The 26,059-nt window shown below is 43.9% G+C and overlaps 1 protein-coding gene across 2 annotated transcripts in view; it reads right to left on the reverse strand.

Moving 5' to 3' along the window:
• The window catches only part of KSR1 (kinase suppressor of ras 1), a 53,831-nt gene that overhangs the window by 15,149 nt on the left and 12,623 nt on the right, over positions 1–26,059 (reverse strand). For both annotated transcript variants that reach the window (XM_052689082.1, XM_052689081.1), the window contains exons 2-5: positions 12,227–12,367; positions 2,575–2,722; positions 656–1,127; positions 164–168 (exon numbers count right to left, since the gene is read on the reverse strand). In XM_052689082.1, the coding sequence (XP_052545042.1) occupies positions 164–168; positions 656–1,127; positions 2,575–2,722; positions 12,227–12,367 (766 nt within the window). The remainder of the gene's footprint in view (positions 1–163; positions 169–655; positions 1,128–2,574; positions 2,723–12,226; positions 12,368–26,059) is intronic.

Raw genomic sequence — 26,059 nt, forward strand, 5'->3', positions numbered from 1 at the left:
CATCCTGCAATTCTTCACAAAGGTAACAGGAGCTCTGGAATGCAAGGCCTTATTAAGGGCTTCCACAGGCTGGACAGAGGTGACCGTACTGCAGGCTGTTGACAGTGACAGGTTCTTCTCTCCCCGTCAAGGAAATACAGACAAACCTGTAAAAATCTCTTACCAAACCTGGAGAACAAGAAGGAAAAAAAGCCTGGATCAGTCAAAAATAAATATTTAGCCTAAGAGTACCTGTCTTCATGCAGAGGCATAGCTGTCACATAGATAGGTTTTCTTAAAGCTCACACTAGCAGCTAAAATACATCCTAAGATACAATGTAAAAGGCTACCAGCTACCTGACCTGAGAGGAACATTTATGGGCAAAAGAGAATTACAGGATATGGAAATGACTATTGGATATTTGAGAAAAAACTGGTTGGGGCCTTTTCATAGCAGCAGTCATCTCAACCTCCCAGGAAGGTGCAATTTCAAATAAGGAAACTATTAGCAAGCCAGTTTTGTGGTTATCCTAGAATATCCCACTGATACTGACTGTAAGACTGCAGTGAAACCACAACCAGCAACTGGCCACCAGCATCAGAACTGGAGCACTGAATGCCTGTTGGTATGAAGACAGCTCTTCAGTGCCCTAGGGGGAGGAAGTATTGTGCTTACTTTATTGGAGGAACATCATCTATCCTGTTTCCCAGCTGTGATTCATGGGACTTGCTCCTCGTGAGGGTTGGAAAATTAGGTAGCAGCTGAAAAACTTTCCGGCAAGGGGGAGGAGGAGTCCGTGGTGGCTTCAACTTGTGCCGTCTCTTGGCTTGAGGAGTGGCTGGGGGAGTGATGGTGATGCTATGAGGAGTCCTTGGTGCTAACTTTCCACCGTGTGCAGGGAAGGCAAAAGGGTCCAGGAGGTTATCTGCATAGACAGAAGGTCCGTGACTCGAGGCAAGGGAATCTGAAGATGAGACTGTAGACACCGACACCGATCGTGCCTGAGGGCTGTTGCCCTTGGGAAGGTTCAGTGCACTGTGAGTCCACGTGGGTGCAGAGGAGCAAGGGCACTCAGTCGTGCTTGTAGAGCTGTTCTCTCGGCGTGCTTCAGAAAGATTCATCAGCACGTCATCTTTTAACTCCCCACCTGTTCAGCAACCATAGCAATGGTAGGTTTAGAAAGAAAAGAAAACAACAATGCTGGCACACAATGCTGCATGCTGCAGCTTTAGGCTTTGAGGTGTTTTTTTCCCCTTCTTTGCATCTAGTCAAGTAATTGCTTCTCTCCTAAGGTCCATCTATGCCATCAGCTAAAGTTAACCTTTAAAACAAGGACTGCATCAACTACCCTTTCTTCATATCTCAAATTCTAAACTAAAATACATTTTAGTATTCTAAAAGATTCTAAGATAGGTTGAATTTTAACAGATGAAGTGGTAGTTATATATCTAGGCTTCAAAAAAAAAAAAAAACCCTCTCAAAACACAGATTTTTATATATTTTTTTAATGAAAAGAGGAACATTAATACAAGTGTACCTGAATTTGGGCTAGATGCCAATGCCTTCTGAACAATGGCTGATATTGCTACATACGGATGGGAAATATTTGACAATGCAGACAAAAAAGATTAGAAAAAAGGAAACATGAAATTGAACTGTTTGTTGGCTTTTCCATTAACTAATCTTTATGATTGGTGAATGATACAAGCTGTCATAATACCAACAGGAAACAACACCTTTCCAGATGGGTAACTGTTAGAAAGAAAGATCTGCTGCACAGGAATGCCAGTATGCTGGTGTGCCACGTCTGATACAAATGGAATTGACAGTGCTTTGAAGGTAGACCTGGGAAGGTGGCAGGGGAAGATGGTGAAACAGCACTCTGGGAATCTTGAGGTTGTTCTTAAACAATTTGGTCAGATCCGCTGGACACGTGCATTCCTAATTAAACAGAAAGTATCCTTCTTTCTGTAATTTCAGTGTAAATCAAAGTCCTTTCTAGCTCTTACATCTGCTACTGGAATTTGGCTAATGATTATATCAATTTCCAGTCAGAAAAATAGCAGGAAGGAAGCAGCTTTAAAGAGGAGTCAGTCAATTGGCACCCTGCAAGCTATGCAGTGATAAAGGGTTGTCAGAGCAATGTTAGGCTTTTCCAAAGAATTAAGCTGAAAAACACCCAGGTTTCTGAGCTACATCATATGAAACAGAATTAGCTTCTCTCTGAGCTGGCAGTATCTGGGGAGAGGAGTTTGCATTTGTTAGGTCCAGGATACTAAATGATGGAAGATTCACTGCAGCATCAGACTCAACTCTGAACACAGAGGGAACAATCATAGTCTGTTGAGTTGGAGAGTTTTTCTACATCCATTTATTTCCAGAGGTGAAAATACTGTCAAAAACTAAATCTCATTCATAGCTCTAGATGCATTTGATTGCTCTAATTTCACGCAGATCCAAGAGCCATCGCCTGACATCAGTTATAGCACATAACCAAAGACCCAAAGGTTTCTGTAGATCTCAAACGAAAGGAAGAAGGATGCAATCTGGGTTGCTGAGAAACTAATTCCACAGGAAAAAAAGCAGTCTTATACCTGATTCAGTCACCTTCCTTAGACAGCTCAGTGCCCCATTGAGTCTGGAGCACTCCTCATCTCTGGCGCCACATCTCTTCATCGTTTCTTTCACCTTTGATTCATTCATTTCAAGTAAGGCATCTAAGGTTAGCTCCTCTGGTATTCTCTGCAGGAGAAAAAAAGGTCAATGTACTTTTTTATTCATACCTTTAATAAGCCTGTCATCTTTGTTTCTGATGCAAAGTAGTGCCACTGTCTCGCTGCCTGGTCTGACTCACGATTACTCACTTGGTAGCGTAGGATCAGTGGGTCAGTAGTGATCGCACAGCAGCAAGTGCTCAGAATGTGCTCTGCGTTCTCTCTACACCGAGAGATCAGGCACATGCTTGAGTGTGCTCTGTATCACTAGGATGTCATTGTCCTTCTCCAGTATTTAAATCAGGATTAGAGCTGACTGAAATATTCTTCTTTCCTCCCCCTGTGGAAAGTTTTCACTCAGTATTTTTTTAAAATTACTAATTAAAGTTATCTATATCATTAAAACAAAGCGGGCCAAAAATCTGAAGAAAAAAAACCTGCAAACTGGCAAATATTTGATTTTAACTGGAAAAATGAAAAGTTCAGACAGTGTGGAAAATGGCTCCTTTCATCAATAGCAAGAATGTTTTGATAAAGAGATACTGACGATCTCCTTAAGCAATTTTACATTCATTGGAGGACCAGCCTTACTGATACCCTGCTTAGAAACATACTTGTGTATCTTAATACACCACACCCCCAAAAAGATCAGGCAGACACAGAAGGTACAGGATTGTGGAAAGCATGAAGTGATCGGATGTTCCCTGACAAAGTTCAGCTGTATTGCCTCTCTCCTCCCTCATTCAAATGTTTCCAACGTAAGTCTGCAGCAATTGTAGTTAATAAACAAAACCAGGATACTTAGTGCAGATACCCAGGAATTTCCCTCGCACTTTTGCCTAAACAAACCTCACTGCTGCCTGTTGTCACAATGAGATCACAAATTTCACAATATTTGGCCTCCTTCCTGAAGTTTCAGCTGCTGGAACTGTGCTACATAACAACGTTTCAACCTCTATTTAAATGGGAAACGGAGTGTATCTGTTTGAAAATAAAAAGCTTGAAATCTTGTGGACATTTAACACCAACCCTTCAAACCCTAAAAGGCTGCTAATCAAATTTGAGCGTGCATTGATGAATGTTGTTTTAAGATCACACCTCTCACAATCCCAACTAGGGACAGAAGTTAGCCTGGGTCCTAAAATCAAGAGATGCATCAAAACTGCTGCCATTGCTTTGACACAGGCAGCCGGTCTTAAACATTCTGAAATGCTCAAGTAGAAGTACTGAGAGTGCTCAGCTAATCACACCATACTTCTATGATTAAGTGATTAAGAGATAAAGTTAACCTGCCTTAATTCAGGCATTTCAATGCTAAACATCTTACATTTGAACTAATCTTCCTAAAATCCACCACTCAAATATTCCAGCATGCAGCCAGCCCAGCTTTGTTCACAAAGCTCCCCTGCCAAACTGAACTAATTCCAACATTAAGCCAAGTCTGTCTGACAGCGAGCTGTTTCCCAGCACCCTCTGGTTCCACTCCTCTGCACGCAGAGAGCGGCTCACAGAAGCATCTTTGTTCAGCACTATCACAAGGCCGGCTGTGATGCGAGATGCCGGCCTCGCGGTGATGGGAGCAGCTGGGGCACAAGCACGATGCATCCCCGCATCATGGGAGCGGTGTGACATCCCAGCACTGTCCCTGTACACCCACAAACACCTAAAACAGGGCAGAAAGCCTTCAACCACCACGGGTGCCCCTACTTTCTGAAGCAAAGATGTTACCACTGCCATTAAAGCGTAAGGGAAAGCCAGGAAAGCCAATGCCTCTTGTCAGACACGCTCATCCCACTTCAGGCTTTTATGCAGTCACAGTCAAGCAGGATTACAGCGATGCCATTCTTGAATTATCTCAAAACATTTCTTCACTACCACCACTCCCTGAGCTGAGATTATGTAGCTGCTGCTTCAAGTGATGGCATCATGCAGCTCTCAGTCACATTACCCCACATCACCTCACTTTCCTATCCTTTGCATGACACAAAAGTAACCAGTAACCTGTTAGAGCTATTTGCAAGTCAATCAGTAAAATGAGATAGACTAAGATTTCCCCAGAAACCTGAACACATCCATCACAGACAACCCCACCCCTGGCCCAGGCTTCAAGCAGTAGTGTGAGCAGATGAAATGCGGGGCCTGCCAAGATGGGACGCGATGGATGGAGCAGGTGGGGATCAGATTTCCTCTGCTCCTACTCTTTGGAGGCCCCAAATTGGAAAAGCACTGCTGATCTGCAGTGCTAACATTTGGGTTGATGATTGGCACAGGAGGTATCAAGGCTTGGCAGCTAATTATGTTTGGGCTGGCAGAAATTCCAGTGAGCCACAATGCTTTGTAACAGCAGGTGTTGCATCACATACCAGGAACAGTTCTCCTTGCTCAGTTTAGAGATTGCAGTAAAGTCAGTAAAGGAAATCCCAATAAAATATTGTATTTTAAATATGTAGAGGCTAGAAGAAGGAAGGAAGTCAGTTTGTTCTGCAAGCCTACCTCCCCGCAGGTACCCAGGATACAGCCATGTTCTTCTATCTTTTCTCCTTTTACAAGGAGGGCAGAGTACAGCAGTTACCCAGGACATGAGCGTTGCACCCATACAGTTAGTCCTCAGTGGAGTATGAAATGGTCTATTAGGCCTTCATACAACCTCCCCCCCCCAAAAAAAAAAAAAAAAAAAAAAAACAGCATATACTGAATGTGTGATTCAAGTTGTATCAGGGAGGAAGAACTGACTATTTTTACTTACCCCAAATTAGCTCTCCTGGTTGTGCTAGTATAGACAAGGCTTCAGTGGGGAATTCCAATTCCCTACTGCAGGAGTTATGAGGAATGGCATCTGGGCTCAGCCCTGGCTCCTATGAGCACATGCTCACTGCTCCCCAGGGACAGTCCACAAACACAAAATTTTTCATCTCCACCAGTACAGATGGGTGGGGATGGTGGGGAAGGGTTGCCACAATGGTCTCTGAGCAGAGCTGAGTCCTGCACAGCAGCTTTTGGAGCCCCACAGGTCCTTCTCTCATTCCCACAGGAGCATAACCAACATCACTGACAGAGAACCAAGCCGACATCTTTGTCCCACTGCAGCTCCACAGTTAAACCACAGGACTGCCTGTTCTTGCGAGGCTGGCGCTGTTGGTTGTTTTTCTTTTTTAAAGATCAAACTGCTGCAAGGAGGAATTCCTAGCTTTCATTTCATTTTTCATACCTTCCTAGTTTTAGAGAAAAACCTTAAACCTTTTAAAAAATGACAAAGCACTCCAAGCTACTGCCTTTTTACAAGTGCTGGGGCATCTCTTCCTTTGCGGTGGAGGGCTTGAACTCTTTCACCCCGAGGCTGACCAGTTTCACTTCCGCCAGCAGCACTGTGCTCTGTGCCTCAATGCATGCAACAAGAGACACTGCATGGAAGCCCAGGCTCACTGCTGGCTTTGCTCTCCATCCTAAGTGTGCTTGCACCCAGGCACACCCCAACAGTGCAGCCTGCTGTAATCTCATCTCAGTCCTGGGCCAGCACACAAAGTCCAATCTACTCTTTTGCTCAATAGTTTAATTTTAGAAAGACAGAATAACAAGTGTAGGAAAGCATAAGTACAGAAAAGGAGATTATATTTAAACAGCCCCAATGACCTTGAGCTGGGAGAGCTCAGACTTTCTGAACCTGCTGCCACACAACAAAAGAAATAAGCCTTCAAAGAGGGGGAGGGAGGGGAAGTAAGAGGCTTTCTTTAAAGAACCACTCGTGTTGCACATATACAGTGGCATAGTATAAAACTGGCCAACGTGAGCCCCTAAGATCAGCCTTACATAACTTACCTGTGTTATCCTCCCAGCCAGCGTGACAGCGATAAGGGCCACCAGTTCAAGATGGAGCTTAAAGCATGCCCCACTGACGCTGATGCTCTGGCTCAGCTGTCGAGCTGGGCAGATGTGGGCTCCAGCCCCCCACTGGTGCAAGTGCAATTCTGAGCACTTCAGAAGCAGTTACTGCCATTTTTCAGCACTGACAGTAAGCAATATGGGTTCAACAGGCTCATCTTCACCTCATTCTTCACAAGTGCTGTGGCTTTAAAATAAACGCAGCTTGTAGGCTTGCATTAGGGCCAAGCTAAGTGCCATCTCTCCAGGTGCACCTTTCCTTGCCTACAGAATAACACAGCATGCTGCAAGATATTCACATACTGCTCTAATAGTAAGGCAACATTTATTGAAGGGAAAAAAAAATACATCTAGAAACTGCTGCTTTCAATCTTTCAGCATCTCAGAACAGCACCAGCAAAACTTACAGCCTTACTCACATAAGCTGTGCAGCAACGTTAAAAAAAAGCCCAAACCAGGAAGAGAGCTTCTCTATAAAGCTCACCTGCTTATCAGACATACAGACTGTGCACTTTGTAGCATCCATGTTTAAAGGGGAGAAAAGCAAACCAGAGCATCCCAGAAGCCATCCAAAGGTTACTCTGAATTAGCCAGAGTGAAGAGTTCATGATGGCATAATGTCTTTAATCTTGTCTGGTGTCCAACTTAAATCCTTGAAACATGGCAAAAATGCTGATATCTAACACAGTGGATGAGGTATTTTTGGTAAAGATTCTTTAGTGCAGATAAGCCTACAGAGATAATGCTGCTGGTACTTGGACAAATCAGTCTGACCTGCCCCTCAACCTAGTAGACATGGCTCTTCCTGTAAAGACAGACAGTTGACAAGGCTCCAAGTGCCTCCTCTTAAATCAATACGTTCTCTCACCAGCCATCCTCCCATAAGGCAGCAAACGTTAGAAGAGAAAGCTCATTACGTAAGGTGCTTAAATTGCCTCTGATAGCTCTAAGCAAAGCACATCAGGATGCTCTTAAGAACATTTTGTGCCTGATGATTTCTCCTTTGCTCTGGTTTACTGGTGTCCAATGAAGAAGTTACTGAAAAATCATTCTGTTCTTAGATTTCTGAAGATTTTATGGGCATTCTGGAATGCCTCCCACATTGAATTTCTAACTTGCATTCAATTGTATGTACAGGCCATGGCTTCGCTTAACATCTTCACCGTTTCAGCTCTCACACAATCAGTGTGCGGAGAGCAGCTGACAGTCTCAGGGCAGTTCCACTCTGCTCTTTGCAGACAGGAGCTGTAGCTTTTCTGTAGGAAGGCAGGTGCACAGCTGCAGCATCTCACTGCAGTCCGGAGGGCGCGTGAGCCTCCCTGACCCCGTGCCATACGTGGTTCAGTGCTGCGAGGGCACCCGCCTGCCATGGCAGGGCCAGCGAGCCCCGACAGCAGCAGGGAATGGCTGCTTACACTGGGGAGCGGCCCTCAGCTGGCACATGGTGATGAAGTACAGGTGCACAAAGCCTGCATGACCGAGTTCATTCTCATGCACATAATTAGCAGATTCGGGATCTCAGCTATCTAGCCATGGAGTCAGAGCTTCTGCTGTCAGAGCCATGGAAATCCCGGACAGACATCGTTACAGGAGATGAGAGGACACACCTGTGGAAACCTGTCAGGGTTAGGCAGATCTGCCTCTGGTGTTCCCCCAACCAAAGTAAAGATGGACACACAGAAACGCCACCCCTTTCCTCAAACAACTGATCAGCATGATCCGCTGCAACCTAGAGCCCAGTCCAACCAGCAAAACCATGGGCCATGGTCTAACAGTGTCAGTGCTGCACTGGGGCCTCATCCTGTACCGCCTCTCACAGGGACAGCAGGAGGCTCTTAACTTCATTCTTACTCAAGGCACAAACCTTTTCTGCTCTGCTGCTGTGTGCCACGTGCTGCCCCTGGCTTGCTCAGGAACCAATCTGCCCCTCCCTGTGCAGGACAGTTATGTGTCCTAAAAACAGCTTTCCAGACTTGATTGATTGGAACTCCTGCTACACAGTGAGCAGGGCTGGTTCAGACATTCTTTGGGAGATAAAGAGTGACTGTGTTTCTAATTTACTTTTTAAGATGATGACAAGTTATATGTGGGAACAGAATACTGATGTTTCTGGGAAGAACAAGAGAAAAGGCAGAGAATTTTTTCTTTGCTAAAGAAAGTAAGTTAATGAAGATTTCTTAATCACTTTTATTTGGAAGACATGCTGCAAGCCCAGAACCCAGTAAATAGCTCTGCAAGAAACTCCTTCAATCAGCCTGGGAATGAGGCTCACATCTTCTTTTCTTCCCAAACTCCTCAACTCCAGCTCTCAAAAGGAGCATCACAATCCAGAACAGTGCATGTTCCCAGGTGCATTTACAGAGCAACTTTCACCCACTGAAGACAGCTACATAACTTTCTGTAGATTTCCTTGACCCACATTTTTTCATTCTCAGTTCAACTCTCTCTTTTTCCCAGTTTCAGTCCATATTTAGTCCATATTCAGCTATATATGCACCATTTTTGTAGTAACTTACACACACACACAGCTAATCCTCCTCCAAAATTCCTAGCCAAAAACAAGGCATTTCCTAGAAAAATGCTGTATTTAAAAAGAAAAAAAGTCACAGAACAATATTAGGCCAGCTCCAAAGCAGAACCTCCTCTACAGTAGCCTCTGTTTCCTATGATACAAATCTGTCTGGCAACTGATTAGAGGCACAGTAACAAAGAAACAGAAATAGCATGAGTTAGGGCGGGGGGTTCCTTCTTTCCTTACCCCTCCAAATCGTGTATTCACAGACAGCAAACAGGATCACAAAGTCAACACTTGTATTTACCACCTACCTCCAAGTTTTCTAGGTCCACACAGAACAGCCCTTTCACTCTGCGCAGCACGACTGGCTGACTGTTATCCATGTTCACAGGAGCTTGAGCTGTCACCCAATGCCATAAACAGTGCATTGTTATTACTATAATCTCTTCCAGAACTAAAGGATTTTACAAGCAGTCATTATTCTTGTTTTAAATATAGGTTTTCAAAGAAAGAAAGGAGCCCAACAACAAGACAGCAATTATAACAGCAAGAGCTTTCAAGCTTCACAATGTCTAGAACAAGTCACTGGGCAAAAATAGGCTTCAGTCTGGACTAGAGGAGTCAGCAGATATTCTAATTTAGAGCTGCTGCTCTATTTCTGACAGGAGAGCCAGGGAGCTTCAGTACTTCCCTGCATGGCAGCTTTATTTGGGAGAGAGCTGGGGGCGGGGGAAAGGAAGGAGGAGGAGGTGGGAGAGGGTGAAAAAGAGCATTGTTTCTCTAACTGCTGAGCTAAAAAACTGCTTTGCAATTAGGCTGTTTTTCAAAGGTGTTATGTCAGAGATTAGCACAAACTTGCAGTGCTCCCTCCAGTAATCCTAGAAATGCAAAGGAAACCAGAACCATTTAAAAAAGCAAAGAAACCCAACAAAACAACAAACAGCCACGAACTCAGGCCTTTCTCCTGAAGCAAGCAGGGGGCCACAGGCAGGCCCTTCACCTGTGCACGCCTCCACTGTACCACCAGACCTCAGAAGTGGCCACAGCAGGGCCCTGTTGCAGCTGGAGCTTCTGAGGATCACAGATAGGAAAGTTCTCCAACTCTACAGTTAGTTAGCAACTTTTTCAGTCAGTTTCATAGCCTAAAAGTCCTAGAAAAAAGAAAGCTATGTGCCTTACATGGTAAGATTATTACATCTGTGAGGTTATTTTTCTCCCTGTAGTGCTGAAACCCAGTGTAAGTATTTCAGTTCTACAGACAAGCTATCGGACTCTTAGAGATGTTCAGTGATTCCCCAGAGTAAACGTGCAGCAGCAGCAGAACCAGGGATGGGGCCCGAGTGCATCCCCACTTCCACTGTCTGGCCTACTCAACTCCCCCTTTAAGGGCGCCCTATGGCTGCTGCCCCGTCACCTCACTGTGCGTAATGCTGAGGGCAGCCATTTTGTATTTCATAATAGCTCATCTATTCAAGCACCTCCTGTCAATGATTGCCATTTTCAAGTGACTCATCTGAAATGTTGTTCACATGCATGAGATCTGAGCAATAGCAGGAATGATCCCATGACACCTCTAACATTTCTGACAGAAATGCCCATCATGGACAGACATCTCTGCTCAAAAATCACTGTAAAGACTAAATGTATTGCCCAGCTAATCTAAACACTGCAGGAGCTCTCAGCAGCTACATGAAACGGATACAGAACTTTTAAAAAATAGCCACAGATTTGGAATCATGGAGCGATTTCATTAAATGTACATCTTGTATTTCTGACCCACAGAACAAAAGGAAAAACAGTCCATACCTTGGTCACTGACTGGGAGAAGGTAACAAGCACAAATAAAAAGAATGAACAGTTGGAAAATGTTCTCTTCCTGACTTGGATCAAAACCAAATTTGCTCACCTTCTTTAGAGACTGCACGTACAGAAGGACAGTCTCCCTGAATTATCAGAATGTGGCAGATTTGAATTATCCACCTCCCTTCTCCCTGTTCACTCCACCTCTTCATCCCTTCCCCCAGTTCTGCAGGCACCACACAAAGGATTTCAAAAAGAGCTACAAAGACATTCTTTTAGGCTCAAGCAATTCCAGTAACCCTAGAAACCAACAGTAGTTGTGCGCCTGGCAGTTTGGCCAGGGGAACGGGCTGCTTTTCTGTTCTCTCTCTGTCTCTGCTGCACCTTCAGCTGTGCCACCCAAACCCTCACTGGGCTGGAGGACAATGTCCATTCTAAAGCATCACGTTTAAAATAAACAGTAGTAAATACAAGGTACAGCTCTAACTCATTTCACCAGAACCTGTTCAGTTATGTCAGGATCAATCTGGAATAACTTTCATATAAATCTGCTCCATTTTTCATTTAATCTTTTTACAGGCAGATTCCTGATGAAGTCAAAGAAATCATGGCTTGTGTAAGGATCAAAGGAAATTGAGTGCAAACACTGAGCCAAAAAATGTGGAAAAAAAATGGAAAAAGCCTTTTCTGTTTTGTTTAGCTGCCAGTAGAATGAGCTCTACTTATACTACCATTAATGTTATGCAGAACAGAACTTTCCCCAGTACAGAACAGCATAGATAAGTCATGCACAGGCCAAACCCAATGAAACAATCTGAACCCTGAGGTTCTACTTATCACCTAAACAGAGGCAGGATTTCAGACTCTTAAAAAAAATGTGTCCAGACAGGAGCTGGGGGCGTTGGCTTGTCTCGTCATTGCTGATTCCAGCAAGAATATCAGATTATTCTGAGCAGTAAAAAGGTCTCCAGTGATTTGCATTTTAAGAATGAAATGATAAAGAATCTGTAAAGATCAGAAATGTTCACGGTCTGTGAGCATGAACAGCTGATGCTGGCCACCACACAGAACACCAGAGCAGTTATGCATTTCATTCTTTCGCACTGACGCAATGCTCTTTGGTATCAGTTTGAACCAGACTTCGCTCACAGGAGGAGGCTTTTGTGTGAAATAAAACCAACACGATTATTTGTTTCTGAGTAAAGACTCCCACTCTGTCAAAATCCAGACCACAGCTTCACACCTGCCCAGAAAACTTAACTCAAACCCAGCAGGAGCTGGGAAAGTCACATATGAGGGGGCAGGAAGGTTCTGTGCTGATGGCTGCCTTCTCCTTACCTGGACAACTTCTTTCCTCACATTGACAATGTCTAACCAGTCATTGAATCTCGGGTAGCTGTTGAGCTCTGCTGTCCTGTCATTCAGGGGCACACTCAGCTTGCACTGCCGCTGCCGGTGGATGTAGTCAATCAGTTTCACCTGTTGGAATCCAGAAAGCAAACCGTTAAGTTCCTTGGGAAAAGCTGTCATCTTCACAGGCTTGCACAGTACCAAGGCAAAGGAGAGATTCGTCTGTGGGCTCTTCTGTGATATAATGATGACACGTTCTTACAGGTGCTCAGAGAAGCTCACACATAGAAGCATTTACCTCACAGAGAGCATCTTTCCTCTTCAGTATTTCAGGAGAAGGTAGTGCAGAAGTTTCTCAGAGTTATGTTACATATGCAGAAGTTTCCCAAAAGCATATTGCACATTCAGTGACTGATTTCAAGCAGGACCTCCTGTATCCTTGGTACAAAGGCTCAGCAGAGCTTCCTTATCTCCTGGGTTCAGCAACACAGCTCTTTCTGGTACCTGAACGAACTGCAGGCCAGGGGTATCCATCAAGAAACACTAGCAAGCTTAATAATATTGTTACAGCTTGTATCAGTAGGACCCTGTAGGGCCCGCTCCTGCAGGACACAACGCCAAATCCGTATCAACAGAAGTCCTGGGCAGCAGCTGGGCATCCTGACAAAACATGAAAGGGCATCCCAGCCATCTGAAACAATTAACTACATTCAGATTAACGGCACTGCACAGATAGATGCAACCTCATTCTGGATGCTGTGGGCACTGCTAGTGTAACGTGCTGGATTCCCTCTGACCCACTGCTCCCATATGTTTGCTACACTCTCTTTCATCTGGCCTTCATTTGGACTGGAAAGCCTGAGCAGGAATAACCAGTGTACCCAGAGATTCCAGTATGTTACTTGTCTGTTACACGTGGGAAAGAGAATTAGACCATTTCCTCCTTCCCTATATAAAGGATATCCAAGAAATTAGAGGGAAAATGGATATTGTATTTGATCTCAAGTAAGTGACCGACATATGGAGTATAGTGCTTTTGGCATGCTCATCAGTCTGGGAGAGCTACCAACACTGGGATAATAATTATCCTAGAAAAAAACATAAATTCTTCCTTGGCAGAATTGGGAGCACAGGAGTGCTATTGGATGCACGCTCTGATGACAGGCACATAAGATGTGGGAGCATTTATCATCCAGCTGAAGTCAGAGGAGCCTTTTAACTCTTCACTTCTTAACAAGGCTTTGGAGCATAATACCTAACAGAAACTACCTTGGAAATCTCTCTCAATCTTTCTCAATCTCAGTGCTTGTTTACTTACTTTTACAGAAGGTGGAGGATAACACTTCCTTTTTTCCACCCTTTGCTTTCTGCAGTCAGTCCCAGTGCTGCAGAGCAGTGCAGGGCAGGCTTTGCAGACAGTTGTGGCCCTGCTGCAGGCAGCTGTGCAGCACTGAGCTGATGGTGGGCTCACAGGCCCGTGCTGCTGTCCCCATGCCAGCGGGGGACAAGAGAGCTCTCGCTCCTTCAGCGTAGTGCCATGTGCTGCTGTGACTGCGATTCTGAACGCTGCTGCAGCTTGGTGTGCTTGAACTCATTCTCAAAGACTGGCTGTCAGCTGAGCCCTCCTGCACAGTTCTACCTTCATCTGTATGCAACTCTAAATCAAGATGTCTCTGCAGCACGCATGCTCTATTCCTCCAGAGTGAACCTAGTGCACACAGGGCACACAAGATGTCTTGGCTGGCTTAGTCACGATGTTCTGCTTTCTCACTGTCAAGTGTTTTCACCTATCCATTAAGGTCCCCCATTTGCAGCCAGGTCTATAAAGATCCTGAAGATGCTGTACAGAGTATTTTCATGCTAGCTGCTTGTTTTTTTTCTGCTACTCAGTGTACTTTTCCCCACCTCGTGCCTTGGCTTTATGTTATAGACAGTCTGACACGCTCCAGCCAGCTGGCCCACATTGGATATGGTGTGACTGAAAATCTTCCTAGTAATTAAAATAAGTCTGTGCATATCTGGAGTAGAGGTAATTCCCTCTGTGGGGGAAGGAGCTGGAAATAGTACACTCAAAGCAATTTTTCCACAATTTAGATTGAATGTTGCCATGGATCCTACCTAGGATTTTTGCCCATCTTCCCTAAAGCTCCTTTGTTAACGAGACTGGATTTGGGTTCAATTCCACTCAGGATGCTTGGTTCTGCTCTTACTACCTCCAAACACTGCATGTTTGCATCCTAACTTATTTCCCCAAAGAACATTAGGCAGAAGAGATTAGAAAGCAGGGAATTAGCTGTGGGTAAGGATAGGAACAGAGCAATCAAAACCCTGACAGAAGGGATGGGAACTAGAAGTCCGAGTAACAAAGCACACAGCAGGAATGGAGGCGATAGGAATGAATAAATGGTTTGAAAGGAAAGGGAAGGGAGGTCTGTTAATGAGGGTCAGAAAGAAGAACTTGCAGGAAGTTTGAGGACTACTCAATAGCCCCCAGTGTGCCAAAAGTCATCCTACATAAATCAAAAATAGCACAGCTTCCAGGCTGTGCCACTGACATGTCATGGAGAACAGAGGGATGACAGAAATCACCCAAGCATTCTCTTTACTGGAGGCCATTCCAAGTAAGGTTCAATGACTGCGTGCACTTTGATACACAAACAGCAACCACAAAATCCAGCCAAAGGCAAACTAGTCAGCCCCAGCCAGTAAGCCACAGCAAGCAGAATTCCCAGGGTGCTGCCTTATGTTACTGCTTCTTTCCCCAGGTCACCTCAGCCCTTTGCCACTCCCGGGTGTTCCTCAAGGTTGCCGAGGACATAGGGAAAGGTTGGCGAAGTGATTTCAAAACTGGTACAGGCAGCCATGACATGCCAGCCAGTAAAAGTAGCAGCTTGGCTCCTCTGTCTGTAATGTTATTTCAGTGCAGCACCTCCCTTCAGGCAAGATCTATTTTCCTGGAAGAAGGATGAGGTATCAGCATAGTCTCTAAAGCCCGAGTGCCACATTTAGTTGGATGCAGCACTAATGATATGCAGATCCCTTCAAAGTAGCACATGACCCACTATAAAGCAGGGAACTGCAAGCACTGACTGTGGTAGGAAGGGGTGGGGGAATCTGTTCCAAAAACCACAGTGGAAGGCAGAATGAACTTAACATCTATTTAGGGGAAAAAAAAAAAGTTAAGTCAAAGACATTTTCCAAATATATATATATAGCCCCACATGAGCTTATTACAGTGCAAATATCATGAGAACTGCATCCTGCTTTAGACAAGGATATACTGCTGAAGCACAGTCACTTTTCTCACATCCCCCACAAAAGCTTTTCTCACCCATGTCAGTTGCACAGTTGCACTGACAACACCAGAACGATCGCATCAAAAATGGACCTTGACTGCAGGGAGCTGAGCCACCGGCACCTGCTGTGTGACTGTGAGCAAAGTTATCCATTCTCTTCTGCCCTGCACACAGCTCTGCCTGCACAAACTCCCTGCAGCAGGCACAGCCTTCAGTTACTTTCACACTGCTTAAAGAGTGTGGATTCAAATATTTTTATCTGAGAAGGTTCACCCAGAGCATAACCTCCTAAAAGGACACTGCAGAGAGGTACAGATTTCAACAAAACTTTTCTTCATCACTGGATTTAGCAGAAATGTAATCCTCTAAAATGAAGAAACAGTCTGAGTATCTCAGTTTGCCAAGTCTGGTTTTCCCATGATAACTCCTTCACATTTACTGATTTCCCCTCTTCCTATAAATAGTATATTTGCATTCTTTTCCCACCCTACATGCACCACGCTTCTTCCCTAGGATGGATTTCATTTTGTTATTTCCTGCCCAGACTTTTAACTCGAGAACAGTTAGGCTTTAATAGCTGAGCTGTTGCAAAACCCTTTTCTGAGAATATAATAAAACTTCTGGGTTCAGTGACGCACGTAAGAAACCCACAAACAACATGCAGGTCTCCAACCACAAACTAGACGGAGAGATAAAGCCAATAGCAAGCAATTCACTGCCTGCTTGCCAAACTGCACAGCCTACTCATCACAAATGGCAAACCCCACGACAGAAGCAGCAATACTCCAACTGCCTTAAACCCACAGAGATGGGAAGGAAGAAGAACAGAGACAGGATATGGAGCAGCTGGAGCAAATTGCTGCGTACAGGGCGTGCTCCATTAGAGCCCTCCTCCTTCTCTAGTGGAGTTGATGGTGAGAACATCCAGTTCTCTTTCTCCTTAAGAGTTACACATAAAAAATTAGGTTTCATGCATTTGGGAGTCATCTATCTCTCAGAGCTTACCTTATGAGCTGCATTTTGTTCATATTTAGAAAATGGCAGCCTACTTCAGAAGTCACTAAAAGGCAAGTGCATTATACCTGATGCAACTCTTGTACACAGAGAAAAAAAATCAGTCTGGTTTCAAAGCAGTTGATCCAAATAGCTTATTGTAATGGTTTTAATGCTCACATCTTTGAATGCCCTACAAATGCAGCAAGATTATTTTCAATTTTAAAAAGAGAAACTGAGGCCTAGAATGAAATTATACATTAAAGAACCTGGGGACAGTCAAAGGTACTCTAACAGGGACTCTACCATACTAAAGTAGCAGCCAAGATTGCTTCAGAATATCAGCAGTTTGAGACTGTTGAGAAAATTATATTTTCACAAAGCCTATCATGTTTTCCTCGCTGATGCCTTCAGCTTCTCAGATGACCTGAAATGTACACAACAGACAGCTGACATTAATCAACAAATCAAGCACATGTGAAACAGCAGTTCATGCTTCTCCTGTCCTCTGAGATGAAATCTCATGGACTCTGGCAGCACTTGGAAAAACAATTAACGTGAGCTTCCACCAATGCTTCCACTTACTGCCTTGCAATTACACAAGCTAGTGGCTGAAGTTCTAAAAGGATCAGATCAGTGGATGACCCAGCTCTTACATGCAGCTAAAAAAAAAAATGCAAATCACCTATATTCTGTAATCAGGAAGGAACTCCTCTACTAACCTACAAGAACAGGACCCAGAGGGCAAGGTGCACTCACTGAAGCATCAGACAGCAGCTCGTGCTGCAGCAGAACACTGTGTGTGTCCCTTGCAGTACAGGAGGGGCAGCATTTCTTCCTTTGGAACCACATCTTCTGATCTTGGAGCTTATCTTCATGTGGACACTGGGGAGCCTAAGATCAGTCATCTAAAGGCACCCAGTGAAAAGTGGATTTGCTTTACACCTTTAGCTGACTCTTCTCTGTTTTCCCCAGTGCCAGTATATAGACAAACCCTAATTCAGACCCCAAAAATCTGGAGCAACCTGACTGCTGAAGAGATGAAAAAAAGTCAGAATCTGACTTGCCAAATTTATCTCTGAAGTCATACTCAGAAATCATGTGAGAAACTGATTAAGATCTCAAAAATCATTCAGAGACCAGCAGTCTGTGAGTGCACTTCAGGAGATGTTTTCAAAGTCATCTGATCTGAAGAAAGGTGCCACTGAGTTGCTCCATGGAAATTTAAGAACTAGGATTTCATTTTTATAGAGCAATGTATGCAGAAATATTATACAGGAATATATTATACAGAAATGCTGTGAGGTCTACCCCATAGAATGCACATGGAGCAAGGAGCAGAAGGATGGAGGATCACAAGACTCAGTGTCTAGCCTCAGCTCTGTGAGGATCTGCAAACACAGTGCAACCCACCCCACAAGCACTCATGAGCTCCACTGTTCAGTCAACCATCCTAAACAGTTTTGGTTCAAAGCAATGGCTTGCAGAACTCTTCAACTAACAACAAACCAACTGTCTTTGCAACTCCTACGTACCACCCAACCTACCACTGAGCTGTTCCTTAGCTCAGCTCGCCTGAAGCAGCTGACTCATCTGAATGCCTCCTGGCTATCTGAATTGTTATCATCTGATCGTGGTATCACTAAGCAGCATCTGAAGACTCTGAAATTCTCCTTTGCCCTCGATGTTCAGAGAAGTAATTTGTAGTGAGCATAAGAACAAAGATACCTTATGGCAATATGGACTGTTCTCTCTAGTAGGATGAGAACTGAGCCAGAACTGCCCCCTCTTGCTTGGCTTAACCACATCTGCCCCATTAAGTGGAGACAGCAGGTCTGTAATCTTTTAACATGAGGCGTTAATTTAGCAGGTAAACCTGATCTGAAGCTCTTCATTAAAAAAAAATTGTTCAATTGCATAGAAAACCATCCTTCCCATCTCATCTTTCATTAGAACACAGCTGAAACAGAGTTCAGGTGGTGAGTCAAAATCTCATAAACTTCAAAGCTATCTTGAATCCAGTATGGATTTCAAACAGCTTTTTTCAAGGCAAGAACAAGAGCTGCACGAGAACAAAACATACAACACAAAATAAAGAGATGGAAAAAAACATTTCGGGAAATTACTTGTATCCCAAAAGTAGTTTGCTCCGTTTCTCACGTGAGTTTGCCCTCAACAACAAAACTGAATACACTAAAGAGTAATATTTTGACAGTCTTCACCAGACATACAGGAGGAGAGCCAAGTTCACAGATGAAACATTACAAAATGGCTAGTTGCAGATTCATTTATTTGAGATGGTATCTGAGAAAAGGAACTCATACATGTCGGACTCTGACCCACAGTCAGCAGAATTCACATCACGTACCTGAGCCCATCTGCCCCATTCAGTGGGCAGGCTGCTGAGGGCGCAGCACTCCCGTACCAGACTGAGGCCCATCCAACAGTTCTGGCTAAAACTCACTTCCTGGTGCCTGTCTCCTTTGAAAATGACAGCTTGCAGAACAGTGCCACTGTTTTGAATGTCAAAAACAACTGCATACATGCAAGACCCCAGGCAGTATCACTTTTTAAACAATGAGAAAGGAAGAGGAAGAAGGATTAAACACAAGTTTGCACAAGTCAGGGAGCAGTTTTAAAAACAGGTCAGATTTTTCAGTCCTCTGATCTCACCACTCCAGATCACGGCAGCAGTGACTGCTAGGGAGCTTCTAAAAAGCAGAGGAAATTGGAATGACAGGAAGGACAGGAAGAAGTGCTCTGAGAGACAGCAGCACCGCGGCACTGCACTGCACTGCAGGTCACAGCCAGCCACAGCGAGGAAGCCGCAGGAATCTGCATCAGCTGAGGATCTGTGCGTGGAGTCTCCATGCCAGCCTTACTTGCAGCAGCTACAGCAGAGACATCTGAGAGCCTCCCACTTCTGCGGAACCCAGATGTCTGTACTGGCTTAAGAACTTTTGGTTTGGGTTTTTCTTAAAAAAAAAAAAGGGAAATAGTTTCTCAATGCATTGCTAAACAAACCCTGCAGAACAGGACCCAGTGCAAGCCAGCAAAAAAGTGTATACATAAGGTACATTTAGGGGGGAAAAAAAATAAATAAAAACACAGAAAGGTAGAGGGATGGGGAGAAATGGAACATCAGATGTGTGCATTTTCCTTTGAATCTTCAGTCAGGCGTGAGGCTGACACAACAGCCACTGGCCAAACACTACAGTACGTTATTTCTCCTTTGTTAGATGATGCAGACAGCATAATTTCTGGGTCACTTGGAGGCCACATCCCACCTCTGCTCTCTCCCCCCCTCTCATTTTCACAATCCCAACAACCAAGAGCTGTAAACACCCAGCTGAGGCCTCCCAGCTAAGGGTGGGAGTGGGAAGATGACGCTGCAGAGTCAAGCAATTCCTTGTACCTGATAGCAAGATTCTCTTTGGAGATTTCATACAAGCCTAATGCAGCTGCAGGCACAGTCCTCTGTTTAAATATCAGACACCCAGTGCACACTAACAATGAAAGCTCTCCCCCTTCCTCTGTAACCCAAAGTCATGCAACTGCAGCAGAATGACTGAGAGCTCTGCAAGAATTGCATTTACTGTTTGCTATGCACAACCGTGCTGCTGCCACATCAGATCTGCAGCTCAACCTTCCCTCAGCTCAGACTTCTTTTTATCATCCGCCTAGCAACTTTAGTTCAGCCATGATTTGCTAAGACTAACTGTATTTCCATATGGAGCACAGAAAGAATAATCCTTGCCCTTGCAAAAGGACATCATTATTGCCAAGCAGCCTGAAGACCTGTTAAGGTTTCCCATCCAATCATGGACTTGGTGCATGTGCCACTTAGCAGGCTTATGGTTTTACCTGTCATGTAGAAAACTTCTGTCCAAACACAGAACATCTCCTGTTCTCAATCAAATCTGATTCCCTGATCCAGTCTCTGTTCACTTGCAGCCAAATCTCAACTTGCTCCAACAAACTGAGTGACAACCTGGAAGAATATCACTATCAGTTTTGTCCTCAACAGCTAAGGCTAGACAAAGCCTAGATCAACACAGTTTTGGCCCTTAACCAAGATCTTTAGCAATAAGATAACAAATGCCTGTCAAAAATGGACTAGGCAGAGCTAATGATGCCTTTGGCAAGACAGTAGAAAAGTTCTCCTGCATTCCCTTCCAGGACTTTTCTACCTCAAAAGGCAGTACCACAGCTGGGACACTGACTCTTGTCACAACAGCTCTGATAGAACTCTGGAGACCCTCAGCAAATCAGTCTTCCATCTCTGCCTCAGCAAAAGACCAGCCTTGAATAAACAGTTGGAATATAGCTTCAGATCCTTGCTCTCCTTATTTCCTCCATGCTGCTAGGTGAGCCACCACATCAGCAAGTTTAGAGCTTACATACTTTGATACATGGAAAATAACTCTCAAGTGTTCTTGATTCTACAGTGAGGGAGATGTAAGTTCCTAGCACAGATAAAAACATTTTAAAGCCAGGCATTTCCTTCAGAAAGGTCAGGAAGGGAATGACTAATTCTAGGCTCCCCTCATATTCTTGAACTTCCATTTCCTCCTCGTTGCAAGCAAAGTACCAAGCACCCTCTGCTCTCATCAAAGACTGCAAGGGACCAATGGATGACACCTTGCATGGCTAGCCTGAATGCTTCTTGAAAGCCTGGGAGTTCTCTAAGGAACTGCTCTCTTTTAGTAGTGCACGTATGACACACGATGTTGTCCCTAATCCCAAAGGATTTTTTCACATTTGACTTCTCCTCAGCTGGATTGCCAGCTGCCCACCCAAACACCAGTTTGTTTTCTGGCCACATTTGCTTTACATGCTGTACCTTTTGCCTTCTGACCAAGAAATATGTTTTACAGTCTTATATATTTGTATACAGTGAGCTTTATATATATATAAACTTGACTGATACAACTACATCCACAAGACCAGTTGTACAAGTACAATTACACCAATACTAAAAAAACCTAACTTCACACTGCTGTACTGGTTGAAGTTCAGAGTTGCACTAGGAGAACTTCTGTCACAGAGAATTAGACTTCATAGCATTAGTCCTTGTAAAAGTGTTTACAATTTCTACATCTCTGACTATTCATGCTCTACATTCTTCTTAGGAAACATTCTTGGTAGTGTTCCTTTGTCACCCATTTGCATTACGCGTGCTTAATTACATTTCTTTTGTCTTGAAATATCTCCTCTGATTATCCACTGAAGAATAAGTTCAGTAGCCTGGGCTCAGGATTTCTGCTCAATCTCTGCTCAGATGAATGTATCAGAGGAAGGACCCTGCTGAGTGACAGCAGCGAGAAAAAGAGATAAAAACATGCCTGCTTATGAGAAAATAAAAAGACACTGTTACAAGTCTCTATGCTGTTCTGTAATGGAAATATCCATTCCTAAGAGCGGTGGCAAAGACAAAGGGATTCTATGTTGTATTTTTCTGTCTGTGAACTGACAATTCAGGGTGCTGGATACAAATTCATCCCTTGAGTTGTGAGATTGTTCGCAGCAGCCAATCAAGACTTAATAGTTACACAGGATCATTTGTGTTTTTTTCAGGCTCCTTTCATTTACTGTATTTCATCTTGATCTTTCCAAAAGGAATACAAATATGTTAAGCATTATGAAAAATACTAACCTTCTGAAAACCAAAGCACCACACCTGTGCAATGAAGGCACTGAATGGCACTGGTACTCTTTACCTCCTGCCACGTGGGGCACAAAACACTCCTGGAGGTAATTTTTACAGTGCTTCTCCAGAGTAACAAGGCCAGAAACTTGGTGAAGGCCTACAGATGTTTGAGGGATCCAGCAGTGCAAAATAAGAAGCAGCAGACTGTTACTGGTTTTCAGCTGTGATCAGACAATACTGGAATTTTCACAGATTCCCCAGAATGCTGGATTAGGTCCTGCTTGTGTTGTCTGGTACCCAAACAACGCTGTTGTCTGGCTTAGAAACAAAAGCACTGGGGAACTTGACACAATCAGTTTGGCTGCCCACCACGCACTTTTCTATGATAGCACTTCTCTCCAGAATGATTAGAAAACTTCAGGCTTAGCAGCACATCCTGTTTCTAAATACACGACCCATTCAGAAACAAAAAACATATGTAAAAATAAATTATTTTTAATTTACAACATATATTTTATGAAGCATTCCCTACCAGATCATACCACTTCATATTATCGGTGAAGAGATGGTTACGTTACGCAGTGAATCCACATGCAGAAGCACGCTGCTGATAGGCACTGGCCTTCCATAGCTTTCCAAAGAACGTTCTCTTCAAATGTCTGAGCGTTAATGCAGGGATTGGGGCTTCTGTGCTGCGGGTTGTTCCTGCTTTTTGTTTTTTGTTGATTTTTTTTTTTGCATCTGCCAGTGAGAACGGAGGAGGGAAATGGCTGAGAAAACAACACGCTTTTTAAAAAAAATGTCAGCTATAGGAAATTGCTCAACTGGAATGTGGCAACTTGCCATGTTCTCTGAACGTGTCTTTTAAAACAGCAAACCAACTACGAAATTGCAGTTTGGGATTGTCAAAAAAAAACAAAGTACACCAAACCCCCACCTCTGCTCAAAATATCCTGGACCTGTACAACGTCTCCTTATTTCAGAATTTAAGGAAAAAGGCAGTGATCTGCCATGCACTAGAGATCAGAGATTTTCACTTTGCTCATAAGTTTTACAGGATGCTTCCTAAGCACTACATCTAACACACTCAGCACAGTCAAAGCAAGAAACACAAAACCGAAAAATCTTTTGCAGAAATATAAGCCACCAAGCAGAAAGCTGATCAGCCACAGCTCAGCTCTGCCAAAGGTTTCTGAAAGAATTCAAGAATGGAATGGTCCGTACGAATTTTCATTTTCTTTCCTCTAGGGCTGGATATGCCATTAGTAATAGGGAGTCACACTGAGCCTTTTTGCCTGGTCAGCTTTCTTTCCTTCTCAGTAAATAAACATGTAAACCCATATGGTTTATCCTTCCAGTTCCCTCTTTTTCTGCAGTACCACGTGTCCTCGGGTTACCCTTCCTGCCATCTCAGAACCAACAACATCAAGTTGCTGACTAACCTCTTTTCTCTTACAAGCGGGTAGACAACATAAACAAGTGGGTAGGCAACTGAGCTCTTAGCCCAGGAACCTCCCTTCAGGCAAGTATCCCCACAACAACCCTCATGCAACATGCCAAGTGCATCTCATAATTGTGCCACAGCACACTGAGCACAGGAATTCCAGTTATGCCTGAGGTATCCTCAGTTCAAGAATGACCTCTCCTCAAAACACTCCTGATTTCCTAGTGCAGAAGTATTCATTTACACTCCTAGTATATTCACCTAAGTCAGACCTCTGCAGAATGCTTGAGACTTGTGAGATTTAACGCAGTTTAAGAAACTTTCTTCTAGGCATTTGCAAACAAGGGAGAACAGCATTCTGGACAGCCAATCACCCAAAAACATAGGAGACACCTTCCTGCAGTAGATTACAGATAGAAACTCCTCTCTAACACCTCAGGACCATCCCTCTGGAGGATTCTGTGTTGTAATGAAAATGAAGGACTACTTGAAGAAGTTTGGGCTTAATGTGAGGTGTAGGGAAATGCTATGAAACAGAAGAACAGTGCTGCAGAAAGACTTTATTTATTGCCTTTTTCCTGATTCTTTTAAAATTACTGAGATGAACTAGTGCAAAAACCTAGCTGTTTGACTGTGCTGTAAGACTGTTCTTCAGTTACTGAGTTTCTGTGGCTGTGTTGTATGAGGTTTTCTACTGGACTGGGTTGCTTTGCTTCCTACTTTCCCTGCTATGCTGCAGGAAAATGAGCAGGAGTGAGGCAACAGGAAGAGTAGGAGTTCCCTCTACAGAGACAAAGCAGGATGTGGCCTCTGTTCCCTAATTAGGGTAGAAATGGTTGGAACCCAATATCCAAGTTGGTGTCTTCCTAAAGCAAGGCAAGACTACATCAAGGACCAAAAGCAAAGCTGTTTATCGTGGGTTAGAAACTGCATTTGATGACACTGGGACAGTGCTTTGTAAGATAACCATAATTAGCGTTAATAACTATAATGATGGATTCTTGCTAAAGAACACTTAAACACTGTAGTACTTGACGAAGCCTCAACTGCTAACCTTTGATCTTACCAAGTATTGGTGCTGCTCCTACCTGACAGCATCCTGCAGCTTTGGTGCTCTGCTTTCATTGGGACAGGGTGTCTGGAACCTGTGTGACCTGTTTGTCCAGCTGAGAGGCAGCCCTTCCCCACTCTGTGCTGCCCTACTAAACTTTGCCTTTGAATTTAACAGCCTCTCATGACACTGGTTTCCATGAGCTGCCCGACCCCTTGCTTTCCAGAGCAGCATACAGATTACCACCTAGAACAAAGGAACGAGTGTGAATTATCATAAGGTAGCCTCATCTCCAAGTACAGATTCAGAGCCATACAAAGTCTTTTCAGTCTCAAATCCAAAACTCCTGTATTAGCATGCAGATGACTAGAGTTGAAGGAGGCTTTTTTGTCTAAGTACCCCAGCTTCCTTACTTCTTCAGTGTTTCTGTGCTGCTTATGGTTACAATTGGCTTACTGTTGTCAAGGCTGTACAGAGGGCCAAGTTGGTACTCAATGCTAGAAGTGAATACTTTGTGAATATCTAAGTTCAGCCTCTTATCTCATCTAGGAAACCAGCCTCTGTATATGCCAGCCTTCAAAGCCAGAGCCTTGTCTATTAAGGATTTCTGGTAGAATCCCAGATTAAAAAAAGAAAACAAAAAATTGGCTATGATGATTAGCTGGGTTAGTGGTAGCTAGGATGACTGAACTCCAGAGTAGCTACACCCACATACCAGAACAGGGTTGTGACAGCAGGTGTAATTGCTCTGCCGTTAAAGTCAGAAATAGCCAGATATGCCCAGGGCTTTGAGTTCTGCCCCCCAGCCCGGCAGAGTAATTCTGCATATCTTTTATTCACATATGCCCTAATTCAGTAGTTTGAACATATAACTGAGGCAAAGGTAAGAACTGTACAATATATCTCTAGAGACTAAAAAGGCAAACTTCTACTGCTATTTTAGAGCTTAGTGGTCCTTCCATCTCCTTTCTATAGAATGGGTCCTATTTAGCTTACAACAGATGGCTGCTGAACTAGCTCCTCACAGTGCCTCAACTCTAGCTTGCTTCTCCTTTTAGCTGAAACACTTTTTTATGAAGCTAAGTGACCTAGAGTTTGTTTATGCTCTCAAAGGGTATATGTTTTGTGCTGAAAACAAGTGCCTCTAACCAGACTGACTCCATACTACAATAATAACTGGAAATGAACTCTGGACCATCGGCTCCCAGCCGATCTGGGTTAGATCATGTTGCATAAATAATAGTCAACTCTGGGGGTGGGGAAAGGAGAAACTGCTGCACTTTCAGTAACATGGAGCAGCCTCCTTTCTGCTGCAAAGGCAAATACTCCTAGCAGCTGCACAAAGCCTCAGATCAGCGATGATATATATGGAACCAACAAACACAGC

Source organism: Tympanuchus pallidicinctus, unplaced genomic scaffold (assembly GCF_026119805.1).
Source record: "Tympanuchus pallidicinctus isolate F22 unplaced genomic scaffold, pur_lepc_1.0 scaffold24, whole genome shotgun sequence".
Taxonomy (NCBI): Eukaryota; Metazoa; Chordata; class Aves; order Galliformes; family Phasianidae; genus Tympanuchus; species Tympanuchus pallidicinctus.